The sequence below is a fragment of the Vulpes vulpes genome, chromosome 4, assembly GCF_048418805.1.
Source record: "Vulpes vulpes isolate BD-2025 chromosome 4, VulVul3, whole genome shotgun sequence".
In the NCBI taxonomy this organism is placed as follows: domain Eukaryota; kingdom Metazoa; phylum Chordata; class Mammalia; order Carnivora; family Canidae; genus Vulpes; species Vulpes vulpes.
The window spans coordinates 84,191,496-84,205,058 of NC_132783.1; the positions used below are offsets into that span (position 1 = coordinate 84,191,496).

The 13,563-nt window shown below is 38.1% G+C and overlaps 1 protein-coding gene across 3 annotated transcripts in view; it reads left to right on the forward strand.

Moving 5' to 3' along the window:
- The first annotated feature begins 112 nt into the window (after positions 1-112).
- The window catches only part of ADK (adenosine kinase), a 494,813-nt gene continuing 481,362 nt past the window's right edge, over positions 113-13,563 (forward strand). Inside the window, exon 1 of one of the 3 annotated variants that reach the window (XM_026005029.2) lies at positions 113-227. In XM_026005029.2, coding sequence (XP_025860814.1) covers positions 163-227 — 65 coding nt within the window. In that variant the 5' untranslated portion in view covers positions 113-162. The remainder of the gene's footprint in view (positions 228-13,563) is intronic. The other 2 variants (XM_072756311.1, XM_072756308.1) reach the window with 2 other exon arrangements.

The following is a 13,563-nucleotide window of genomic DNA, read 5'->3' on the forward strand; positions in this document are numbered from 1 at the left end:
GGAGGCTGGGCCAATGGCTGTGGGAGGGAGAGCCGCGGAGTGGAGCCAGTCGGGAGGGGCGGGGCTCGGAGAGAAGGAGGCGGTGATAAGGAGAGGGGGCGGGGCCAGAGAGCCGAGGGGCGGGGCGCACGCCGGGAGCCCGAGCGGGGTGGGCGCGCGAAGATGGCTGCGGCCGACGAGGAGCCGAAGCCCAAAAAGCTGAAGGTGGAGGCGCCCCGAGCGCTGAGGTGAGCGCTACTCGACGTCGGGTGGAGGGTGACGGCGCCTGCCGCTAACCAGGGCCCACGTGGGGTTGCGCGGCTCCGGCGGCGAATGGCGCTCCGGCTGCCGGCGTGGGGCCAACGCGCAGGACCGGCTGCTCGGCGAGCTGCCCGCGAGGCTGTGACCTTCTCGCCCGGCGCCGGCCCGCTTTGGCCGAGTAGCCGCCTGCTCCGGGAGGGCTTCGGCTGCCCTTGGCCAATCAGAGAGCCGGTCTGGGGGAGCTTCGCCGGCAGTGGGCAGGCTGAGGGCGCCACGTGGGCGCTGGTGCGACCCTGGCGGACCTGACCGGTCCGGAGCCGCGTCCGCCGCGGCCACCTCCTGTTCCCTGGGGGGTTACGACGAGGGGGCCCAGCCACTGCCCTCCCTTGGGCCAAAGACAGAATTCCCGGGGATTTTTCGTAAAGTGTCGCGGAAGGGCGCCTTGACCTTCCTTTTTTTGTACCTGCTCTGAAAGTGGACACCTTTGAAGACCACCTCTGCGGGACCCAGATACCCCGCCTCCAAGGCTTTGCAGGGGTGGTATTTGGCTGAATAGATAGGGAATGTTGACTTTTCTTGTTTTCTTTGCACTTTTTGGCAACAGTGCTGCTGCCCCCAACACCTGCCTCAGTGTGATTGATGTGGCAGTTTATTTGCAGAAGATAGTTTGCTAAAATGTTCCCTCCTAATAAGTACAAAGTGCAACATGCACAATCCTGGATGATTTTGAAATATTTGTTGGAAGGCATTGACTTTTCTATCTAGAAATAGACATAAATTGATTTAAAACTGTTGGGACCTTCCTTGATAGTACAAAATAAGTTTCATTTTTTTTTCCCCCCAACATCATCCACCTTCACCTCCCGAAATAATGAAGCATTGTGAAAAGAAAAGGTCAGTTAGGGACTTGGTAGTGTTTGCAAGCTATTTTGAATGGATGGTGATCAAATCCCTGGGAGTGCCTTTAATGTATTCCTACTATCCTCAGAGTGTTAGTGTGCCTACCTTATGAAAAGAAAATAAACTTGTTTTTCTTCTGACAACTCAGGATGTTCTATTTTTAAGTTTTCAAACCATAGAATAAATAAAGCAGAGGCCTTTTGAATCAGACTTACCTGGGTTCAAGGCATGTGCTTTCCCTACTTTGCTCATTATTGGGCTATTTCTTTAAAAGGTATGTCCTTCATACAATTTCCTCTACCAAATTGAGAGACAGATGCAACTTTTCCCTACTACCCACTAAACATAGGGCCCTTCGATTTTCCCTTATGCTAATTCATTTTCAGAGCACTTTCCTGTTTGATGAGGAAATTGAGGTACAAATGAAACAGTTAAGGAAGTGAAATATCAACCCAGAGCATCTGGGTGCAAGTCCATTGGTTGAAGGTGGATACTATAATTATCTTCATTTTACCAAGGAGGAAACAGTCATAGAGACATTAAGTTGATCAAGGTCACCTATCTAGTAAGTGAAGGGGTTGGGATTTAATCCAGGTAGTCTGATTCCAGGTCTTTGCTCTTAATTATCATGCTACACTTAACTAACCAATTATCCAAAATTCCTTGTGAACTGTTAAGTCAATTTTTGTTTCTCTACTTTTGCTTCTTTTTTTTTTTTTAGTGTACATAACTTTTTCTGTTATTGCAGTATATAGGCATATCATACTTCTTAAATATATAGACTCTATTGTATATGTCTTTAGTGTTTATTTAAAACTTGTGAAAGTCCTGGGGTACCTGGCTGGTTCAGTCATTAAAGCATGTGACTTTTGATCTCATGGTCATGAGTTCAAACTCCATGTTGGGCAAGGAATTTACTTAACAAACAAAAACATGTTAAAATCTTTTTTTAAAAAAATTTTTTAAACGTTTTTTTTTTTTAAGATTTTATTTATTTATTCATAGGGACACACACACAGAGAGAGAGGCAGAGACACAGGCAGAGGGAGAAGCAGGCTCCATGCAGGGGCCCCGATGTGGGACTCGATCCTGGGACTCCAGGATCACACCTCGGGCTACAGGCGGCGCTAAACCGCTGTGCCACCAGGGCTGCCCCCAATTTTTTTTTTAAAAGTCTTTAGGCTAAAACTCATTTTATATAATACCTACTTAGTACCACTTTTAGACATGAAGTTAAAATCTTAGACACTTGAGTACTTGAATAAATCTCTTAATTTTGTGTGAAGACCTTTTGGGATTAGCTATTCCTACTTTTATTATATTTGGGTTTAAGGGTTGCAGTGTGATAATGTACCAAGTGGTTGGATTGCATGCATTATCTGTGACTGGCTTGACAGTTAAGGGGCGAGCTGTTTTGGTTGACTTTTTTTTTTTTTTTTTAAGATTTTATTTATTTATTCATGAGAGACAGAGAGAGAGAGAGAGAGAGAGGCAGAGACAGAAGCAGGCTCCATGCAGCGAACCCGACGCGGGACTCTATCCTGGATCTCCAGGATCATGCCCTAGGCTGGCTAAACTGCTGAGCCACTGGGGCTGCCCGTTTTGGTTGACTTTTAAGGGGAAGGGCTTATAAAGCCTAAGCAAAGTTTAATGTGTAGAATGAATCAGTGGGGAAAAATGTATGAGACATGTTTGTAGATGTCAGAGAAAGGACTTAGGACTTACTGAGAATTTCAGTTAGCTCTAGGGTAGTAGTTCTCAGCCAGGTGAAAATTTGCCTCCAGGGGACACTTTGCAATGTCTGGAGACATTTTTGGTAGGAGAGCACTACTGACACCTAGTAAGTAGACTTCAAGGATGCTGCTTAACATCCTACAATGCACACAAAACTCCCTACAACAACAAAGAATTATCTAGCCAAAATTAACAGTAGTGTTGAGATAGAAAAAAAACTGCTCTAAGAGAGAGCATCTGACAAGTCTAGCTTCCCTTTTTCAAATATCCATTATTTTTCTGTTGAATTGCTTTTCAGGTTGTAGCAGTTACTAAAGTTGTGAATAAGCAGGCTCTAATATATTTTCATGTTGGGTTGGGGAATAGAAGGGGTATTAATTGAATGCCAGACATTATTCTAGGTGCCTTATATATATTAATCTCGTTTAATCTTTCCAGCAACCCCATGAGGTAGATAACAATCCTCATGTTACAGAGGAGGTATTGGAGCTGAAAGAAGTTGAGAAGCATTTTCAGGAACTGATCCCTAGATAGATATGTTCCATGATGAATACCTACGTTTAGGACTGCTCATTTTCTTTTCTCTCTTGGAAATTTCATACCAGTTCATTTCTTTGGCAGTCTCCTTTAAGAGGATCCTGTTCCTTCGAAAGCTTATTGAACACATGCCAAGTCTGTTTTTTCCAGTCTTTAAATGGCTGCTATTTTAGGTATAATGCTAAAAATTAGGTGCTAATATGTTGAGAGGTAAGACGTAGGTACCTCCTCCTGGGAAATGAAAAGGTTTGGGAAAATGATACCTGAGCGTTCTAAAGATGACAAGGAGTTAACCAGGTATGAAGTAGGGTGTCTGGCTTTATAGGAAAGCTTGTTTGGAGGTAGATCAGAGAGAGCTGCTTCTGTCGGGTAATTACAGAAGTTTGGTCTGACTGAAGCAGAAAGTAGAGGGCATCCAGGCTTTGTACTGGACATTTATTTACAGGATCACGTGTGTGATTGCTATGTCCTTAAGTTCTAAGAACCTCGTTTTAACTATCTGCTGAATATCTCCTGAGTGTCTTGCTGATCCTTCAAAGTCGTGTATATCAAACTAAGTCCGTCTGTTGTCCTGAATCTGCACCTTCTTCCATGGCTCCTGCGTCTGTTAATGGTACTACTAACTTCTCTTTCTCCAAAATTTGGAATCTAGGTATTTGCTTCATTTTCCATTCACATATAGTTATCAAAGTTGGTCTTTTCTTCTTCAGAAATGTCTCATAAATGCCTTTCCTTTTCCATTCTGGCTGCCACAATTCAGGCGTAGACTAAATCTTGCTTAGGTTTTGTTGGCTTCCTAACTAGTCTCTCCACCTCCAATGTCAAGTTCTTCCTAATCTTCAAGCATAGCTCTACTTGTTCATCATAGCAAATATTTGTAAGCTCTGAAGTTGATGTTAAGAAGGGTTGAATCCTAAGGCCCACATTATAACTCTATATGACATTAGCAATTAAAGATTGTTTCACGTCATGACTTTTAGTAATGTTAAAAAGAAAAGAAACTGCAGTTTCCCAATCAGCAAATACTAAGCTTTTCTCAAATTATTGCTTCCAAACCATTTCACTTTCCTGGATTCCTTTTATTCTTTCCCTGTGTCCTACCTCACTAAGGACTCTGTGTTTTAAAATTGTATGGGAAACAGGATAAAAAGTCTATGAGTATCTGAGGTAACAGTTTTAGTAACCACTTTTTCTAAAACACATTTTTTTTTCTTTCAGAAAATTCTCTGGAAGATTATTTTTACAAACTGAGTACACTGTTCCAGGAGTGGTCTGTTTTAAGGATAAAATGAGGAAAATATATGCAGACTGGAAAGGTGCAAAGATGATCATGTGTCCTTAATGTGTTACACAGTGCCTGGTCCTTAGGACCTATTCAGTTAATGCTTGTTGACTGAATTAGTAGCCCAGCATAGAGTGGGAGTGATAACCTTCACTTTTCTAGACCTTTTATGTTTAATAATGCAGCCTAAAATTGAAGTTGGTGGATCTTTTTTGAATGATACCACATGCTGTTCACTTATGTTTAGAAATGTAATCTTTTAAGCTTAAGGCTTTGGACTATCAAGGAAAATGGAAAACAAAAGTCTCCTGAGGGGAATTGTAATATCCGCACTATCATGTGTTATCTAAAAGAGCACCAAGCTTGGAGGTCATGTGATCTGGAAGTGAGGTGGCCTATCTCAAACCACCAGAAGAAAGGAAGGGAAAAGTTTTGAGCCTGAAAGTAAGCATAACCATCAGGAGATAAATTCACTCAAAATCTAATGGAATTAGTCAGCAATTTAAAATGACTTTAAGTATTTCAGAGACTCTTAAAAAGGTAAAGTAGTAGCCATTTAAAAACATGTTATGAATAAAAAATTAATAAATATGAAATAAATAGCTAGGTCAAAGAATAAATCGTTATTGAAATTAAGACAAAAAATAGGAAAAAAAAAGATAAAAAATAGGTTGATAAAACTTTATGCTAAACATATTTGAAGGGAAAATTAGCGAATTGGAAGATAGTACCAAATAATTCATCCAGATGTAGCACAGAGAAATAAATAGGAATTAAGAGATAGGAGTATACCTTAACTTCTGAGTGTTCCAAAGAGAGGAACTATTGTGAGTGGTGGAGAAGATATATTAGAAGAGATGATGGCTGAGAATTTTTCCAGACTTTTAAGTTCACTGTTCTCAGGTTGAAAAGGCATTCCACTTTGAGGGGGGCACTTGATGGGATGAGCACTGGGTGATATCCTATATGTTGGCAAATTGAACTCCAAAAAAAAAAAAAAATTTAATTAATTAATTTTAAAAAAAGGGTATTCCAGGTACATAGTAACATAAAAGCAAAAATCCACACTAAAATTATAGAGATTTTGATCCTAATTAATATGTATAGAAAGAATCTGAAAATTTAGTTACTTCTACATGGAAAGATTGTAGTTATTTTTGTTTTCTTTATTTTTCTTTTTTTGTATTTTCCAGCTTTTCTGCACTGCACATGTATATTAGGACTCTGGATTTTAAGCTGGAGAAACTTGATGTGCACTAGTTATGTATCCTGGGCGAGTGCTGAGTGGCTAAATATCACCATTATGGAATGGAACTCTGGGATACTAAGTAGACCTGGAACTTTATAAAATAAGTAGTACTATGATTTTATTATAGGTTGTAATCTCTTCATCTATATTTCTGAAATTCCAAAAGCTCTGAAAACTGGAAGTTTTTTAAAAAGGTTGAGATGAATTAATTTGACAAAATGTGATATGAGACTCTCTGTAGAGTTTATCTGTCTTACACAGATGTGTATGCTTTGTTGTAGAAATGTTAGTCTGTTTGTTAATGGCATTCTGCATGAAACTCTGGGTGGTTTACCAAACATACAGTACATACAGTGTATTGTCTTCCTGAAAGCTCTAAAATTTGGAGTCTCTTAAAATTCTGGCCCTAAAAATATATCTTGCCCACGGAAGTCAGCAAAAGGACTGTGGACTTCTATTAAAATTTTTAATTGCTTTTAGAAGTTTTTAGAAACATTCTTATCAGTCAGTTGCTGCATTTTCCCATTCTACACATCTATGATTTTAAATAGATGTTTTTATTTCAAAGATCTCTTTTGTCTAGCCCTATCATAAAACTGGTACTGGATATGTCATCAAGTTATTAGGCTTTTCTTCCTCTCTAATACTGACTGACTAAAGATTTTTCTTCAGCTTCTGGATCTCAAGATTTGAAAGGCTTATTTTACTGAAATTTCATATACTACTTAGAGAAGATATTTTTGAATATTATCCAAAGGATATTTAAAGTTGTTGCCCTCACATATTTTTTGATGTTTTTGCTTGTACTTGTTTGTACTTGTGGCCTTGTATGATTTGTCTTCATCTAAAAAGCAGTGTAATTAGCTTTCAGCATAAGAACATCTGAACATGTGAGTTTCCATTTGCAATTTGGCTTTCATTGCATGCATGCTGATTTCAATATCTTTTCTAGAATAATACAGTATGTACAGGAATTTTCCTTTAAGAAATTTTTACCTTCTCAAGTCCCATCAGTTTGATTACTGTAACAACAGGATCTCACTATTTAGCCACATTTAGTTACTAGTAAATCCTGCTATTTTGCTGTTACCTGCAATTGCAGGATTATAGATAGGAAGGTAACCTATGTGATCATTGATCATTGATCACTCACAAAATTAGGAATGATTAGAAATGATATTGAAGTGATTATTTGGCATTCTAGAGACTGAGGCTGGACTTTAGTGCATCCTTATTAGAACCATTTCTAAGTCTCTAAGGGACTCAATTTAACTAACATAACTGGTAACTGCAGCCAGTTAAGACTCATTCTAGGAGTGCATCCCCTGCCTCCATTGTTCTCGGGTATATTGGATTTATTTCTCATGTAGGCCATCTTTTTTTTTTTTTTTTTAAAGACTTTATTTATTTATTCATGAGAGACACAGTGAGAGAGAGAGGCAGAGACACAGGCAGAGGGAGAAGCAGGCTCCCTGCGGGGAGCCCAATGCGAGACTCTATCCCAAAACCCTCTGGATCACAACCTGAGCCAAAGGCAGACGCCCAACCGCTGAGCCACCCAGGCGCCCTAGGACATCTTAATATAACAAGAAAGATGGCATTTCTCTGCCCAAAGTCAAAATCTCCTGAGCCCAGTGGAAGAGATTTTCCATGCCCAGTGGAAGAGATTTTCCATGTTCGTGTATCAGTTTTGAAAATACTGCCTGGATTACATACCCACCATTGAGCCAGTTACTGTATCAGAGGTGGGGATTTTGGGCAGCCTGGGATATATTCTTACTCCTCATCCTGTGTGTGTTGTGTGTGCCCATGTGGATGTGGGTGTGTGTGTGAGCATGGTGTTTGTATGTATGGGGTAGTAGATGGAGTTCAGAGGAACACGCTTAATCAATAACTCTACTAGGGCCTTGTAGAGTGAGAGAGGTGCTGTCATTCCTTAAGCATGAGAAAAATCCATAGCATAGAAAAATCCATTTCTATAGCATGTGTAGAAAATATCTGTGAAAACAAACAATCGCCCTACTGATAATCTTATTTCTTAAGGTCCGGCCAAAAAAATTCTCCTGATCATCCACTTGGGAACACCTCCTCTGGCTGTTTATACTTTGCATTACTGCTTTGTATACTGTGCATGTTTTGCCTCATTTACTGCTGCTTGAAATCAGGAAGCTAGTTGAATAACTCTTAGTGCCTCATAATTAATTACTTCATTGCAGTATAATAGGCTCTAAACTTTTTTTGAATAAATGAATTCTTAAGTAACTCTTTAATGATGTTTTATGATTGTTTGTAGTACTCAGTGTTGCAAAATGGGTTCATGTTATTACCTGTAAATTCTTACTTGAGAACACTTCATGGACCTTTCATTTTTTTGTGTACAAAATAAATCCAAAGCCACAGGACAGTAGAGGGAAGAGATGTACTCCTACATTGCATTTCTGTTCTTTCTCATGACTGTAGTGAATTTTGACTATAACAATTTCTTGCATTTGTCCATGGGGAAAATTCCTTCAGAAGTAAAAAAAATACTTCTACACAAACATTAAGGCCCTAAGGTCACTGTTTTCTTTACTTTCTCTCTCTCTCTCTCTCTCTCTCTCTTTTTTTTTTTAAAGATTTTATTTGTTTATTCATGACAGAGAGAGACAGGGGCAGAGACATAGGTAGAGGGAGAAGCAGATTCTCCACAAGAAGCCTGATGTGGGACTCCATCCCGGACCCTGAGATCACTCTCTGACCCGAAGGCAGACACTTAACCACTGAGCCATCCAGGCATCCCTTACTTTCTTTTTTAAATATAAAATTACTTATTTGGTGGAGGAATAAATTTTCTGAAAGAATTAACAAAGATCTGAGTCACCTATCAGAATGATTAATGTTTTTCCTTTGGGTTAGCAAGTACCTTAATTAGTGAGACTATTTGCAATGTAATCAGAACTCTAAAAAACATAGAGGGTTAACAATACTATTCTTAGTTTTGTAGCATACTGTGTAAGCGAATGTACTCTGTAACCAATGGATAATACCACAAAATGGTCTTTTAAAGAAATTTGTCTCTGTTGACTCATCCAGGAGGGGTCACTTGAAAACAAAATATGGCAAAAGAATTAAATTCAGATGTCTTAGTTTTCTCAAATTCCTTTAAGCTTAATAAAGCAAAATGTTTTACTCTGAGTTCTAGAGCTGGTCTGAAAAACCATGTAAATTTTTGAGTAAACAAGTTGAAATACAAGAAAATTATTTCCTTTAAAAATAAATAGTTCAAATATGTTGTCTTTGAAGTTAACCACATTAGAAATTTGAATGTTTTTTGTTTTATAGGCGTGACTAAGGGAAGTCTTAGATTCCTCCTAAAAATAGAATTTTTCAGAAATTGTTTCTCCTAAACAGACGAGACCTTAGTTATAATTTTTAGTTCTTAGTTTTGTTGAAGATTAAAGCTGTTAAGCTGTAGAAGTGATGCAGGCTTCTACCCTCAGTTATGTGTCTGTTCTCACACACTCAAAATAAATGACTATATTGCATTTTAGCATGGGATAGCACGTTGATTCACATGAAAGTATACTGACAAATTTCTACTTTGTCTTGTTAATTTTACTTAGCACTTTCTTACCCAAATGTATGCATCTGGGTAGTGTACATTTAAAATATTAAAACAAAACATAGTTACACTATTTAATGCAGTAAGTAGTACTCAATGTTTAGTATTAAAAATAGTATTTTAGTAAGAAAAAAAGGAAAAGATTTGTCTTTCTAGGGTGTGGGTGGGGAATATAGGTTCTTCTCTACATGGTAGGTTTGACTTCATTGGGTCTTCCCTATGTTTGAACATTTTAAGGATACTCTATAGAGAAATATATAAACTTCAAGATTTACACTCACAGATCCTTAGAATCGGGAAAGATACTAAATTTTCGTGGCTCAGCCTACTACATTAAGCAGGAATCCCTTCTTTAGCACTCCTCTTCCCCTTGTTGTATACCATTCCTCACCTAGATTCAGCACAAATAGGGGAAGAAGAGTACATTTTCCACTAATGGAAACACATACACACCTGACCTTTGACTTATGTGAAACTTAAATAAACTATATTCCTGAGAAGACTTGCTAATATCCTGTATGTAGATATCAAGTCCAATTCAGAGCTCTTAAAATGATCTGTTAACCAAGATGTTGGATCTTTACACTCATAAAACAGGTCTGTACTTGTAAGCAGGCGCTTCTAGCTTTTCCCTTTGAGAAGCTATTCCCTTTGAGAAGTGTTTCCAAAGAACTCTGGTGGGAGTGAGGGTAGGAACAGGGGTGGGAGGTGATGACAGTGCAAATTCCTTGGTAGGGTGGGCCCTCCTAAAGCTGAGGTTTCCCACAAATTATGGAGTTGGGGTGTGAAAAGAACAGGTCTCAGCCAAGATGTGCTACTGAAATTCTAATATACAATTTCATGTGATTTTTAGGAACCCCCCTTTTTTTTTTTAAAAGGTTTTATTTATTCATGAGAGACCGACAGAGAGAGAGAGGGAGAGAGAGAGAGAGAGAGATTGAGAGGCAAAGACACAGGCAGAGGGAGAAGCAGGCTCTATGCAGGGAGCTTGACGTGATATTCAATCTCGGATCTTCAGGATCAGGCTCTGGGCGGAAGGCGGGCTAAACCGCTAAGGCACTCCGGGGCTGCCCTTTAGGAACCCTTTGAACATGTTTTAGAATCTATATTAGTGCCTGATGAAGTACTTAAAATCAGCCTATTATGTTGTGCAGTTGAGAGAATTGAAGCCCAGAGAGGTTAACTGATACCTACTCAGGTAACACAGCTAGTTACTTAAAGCTATGAAGTATTTGAGTTGAGATTTGATTTCAAGTCATAAAACTTCCCATTGAATTTACCTTCTGGAACAAGAAATGAAGTATCTGTTTTCTTTCAAGTTTTTGGATTGTTTTGAGATAAGAATAACATGGTAAAAATTTTATCAGGTGCTTTCCTTAACATTTTCTTACCTATCCTTGAAGGTAACCTTTAGCTGAGGAAATAGAGGAGACTCTAAGAAATGAGCTCTCAATTCACACTCAGGACCTAGGACTCATATTTCCTGCTATTCACATTACACTTATAAAGCTGTAAATCGAGCACTTATCAAAGTGAATTCTGTGTGTGCTAGATAAGCACACTTTTTAAATAAATTCTGTGGCACTGTGTTTAGTAACTTTGTTTAGATTTTTGTCTTTCAAGTTCTCTCATTGACACATATGTAGCCCTTCCTCCGTCCCCCTACTCCTCAACAATACTGTATTCCATTGTGGGATATACTTAATGGTATGCTTTGCAAATGGATTAACCCCTTGAACTTGAATTTGGGGCAGATTTCTAATTAAAAAGCCTTGAGCAAACCAATTTTGCTTATGTTTAAGCGTTAAAATGTTCCAGTTGACAGAACAATTTCTAATATGTTTTAAATTACTTTGGAGATTTTGCACTTTCCTCTGATACTAATAATTTCAATCTTGTCTTTAGCATTATTAATTATTATAATACTGTGAAATAACTGTTATATTGAAAGTTTAATATGCCCAAGATTACACAGTGAGTGGCAGAGATAGGATTCAAACTTGAATCTTATTAAAGATTTTTCATAATTAGCTATAATATTCAGATATTATATAACCAACAGGAATCAATGGTGATTTGTATGATTAATATTTTTAATCATTAAGCACACCCTTTGCTTCAAAAAGTATTCCTATATTATACATGAAACAAGTACTAGTAATCCTCTAGAAAGCTATTAATGTTTTTAATACTATTAGTAATTTGAAATCCTATGAAAATGTTGTACCAGATATGAGATGGCGCTGATGAGAAGGTCTCTGGTGTGTACGTGTTTCCATTAGTGGAACTCCTTTTCAATAAAAATGACCTGCAGTCATGATTAGCCTTGGACCTCATACAAATAATAATAAAGGCAACCTTTTAAAAGAAGTGAAACATTCAGTTAGTCTACTTTTAAGAATAGGACTACTACATTTCATTAAATTAAAATGTTATTTAAACTCTTCAGTTTCATGATGCTTGATTATCATAGGAAAAAGGAAATAGGGGAAGAGCAAGAGAGATGTGTGAACAGGAAGGGGGAGGTAAAGGGAAGTGATAAAAAAGAAAAAGTCTCAATTCCATTTAGTTATTTTTGATTTCTGTGTAACCTCCAACCTCAGACACTTCATCTCTTTAGCTTTTCATTCAGTTCTGAGCTGTGAATGAGAATTCAGGAGAAGCTTCTTGTTATGAACTAGGTGCTGTTAAGGTTTTTGTCTAGCTTTGTGTATGCACCTGTGAAGTGAGTAATATAAACTGAAATGCTTTTCAAACTAAATCATGACTCAATTTGGTTGTAGCACAACTGGTATTTTATAAAAGGAAAATAGAATAGAAAATACCAGTGCATTGAATATGGTAAGCATTAGTATTGCTTTGTGAAACATTGTTCAATTAGCTCTAAGTATAGCATAGTAGGTTGCAATAAAAAAAAAAAAAAGTATTTTTCACAGTGAGTTTGGTTTTCTATCCCAAAATGTAGTGGCTTAAAATAACAACTCCTGTATTAGAGTTCATTATTTTGTGGGTCAGGAATTCAGACATGGTTTGGCTGGTTGATTCTTCTCTGTGTGGTACTGACTAGGATCACTTGGAGGTATTTAGCTGACAATAGGTCTGGTCTGGAGTGTTCAGATTGCCCTTACTTGCCTGATGTTTTGTTGAGGATGGCTGGAAAGCGGGGCTCAACCCTGCTTCTCTTCCCCTCCATATAGTTTGTGAACCTCTTCATGTAGTTTCTTCAACCTCTTTGTTGGGCTTCTTACCTGGCAGTTCAGGTAACAAGACAGGAACTGGCAGTCCTCTTAAGGCTAGCCAGGAATCTGTTACAGCATCATTTCATGTACTGTACCCTGTTGGGTAAAGGAGTCCTAGGCTAGCCCAAATTCAGGGGGAGGGGACATAGATTCCTGTTTCCAAGAAATTGAGTCCATTTTTAATCTGCTACAGTTATGATAAAATAATTTTGAAGAACATGACTGAATTATATTTCCAAGCTTTTAATTCTGTTATTGCCTCTTGAAAGATGATTACTTTTGATAGTCTCCCCCTCCCCATTGGAAAGTATGTCTATTTTTGGTTTTAAAGTTCAGAATTTAATGTGTATATTATTTTTCCATGAAATACTGAGTATTTTTGGTTTTTGAAGAAATGATTTAAGGTTCAAAGATATATATGAAGTCTGAAGTTTGCTGTCTCTACCTAAAAAGTCTATTTGACACGCAAAAGGAGCTGCCTTCTTACAATGCATGAAGATTACATTTGGATTTAATAGCTTCCTTCATATACAGGCCGTCTGAGGCTGTTATGTTTGTGTTGAAAACAGAAAGTGAGATATCTCCTTCTGTTCCCCACCCCTATCTCACCATCCTTCAGTAAAGAAAACAAAAATGTTGAATAAAAGAAAATGTTAGAAAATCATTCCATTATTGTAAAACAACCAAATAGAAATGATTACTCTTTAGGACATTTTTCAGATAAAATGCATATTCAATTTGAGACCACATTTATTTTTACTCTTATAAAGAAAATGGTAGG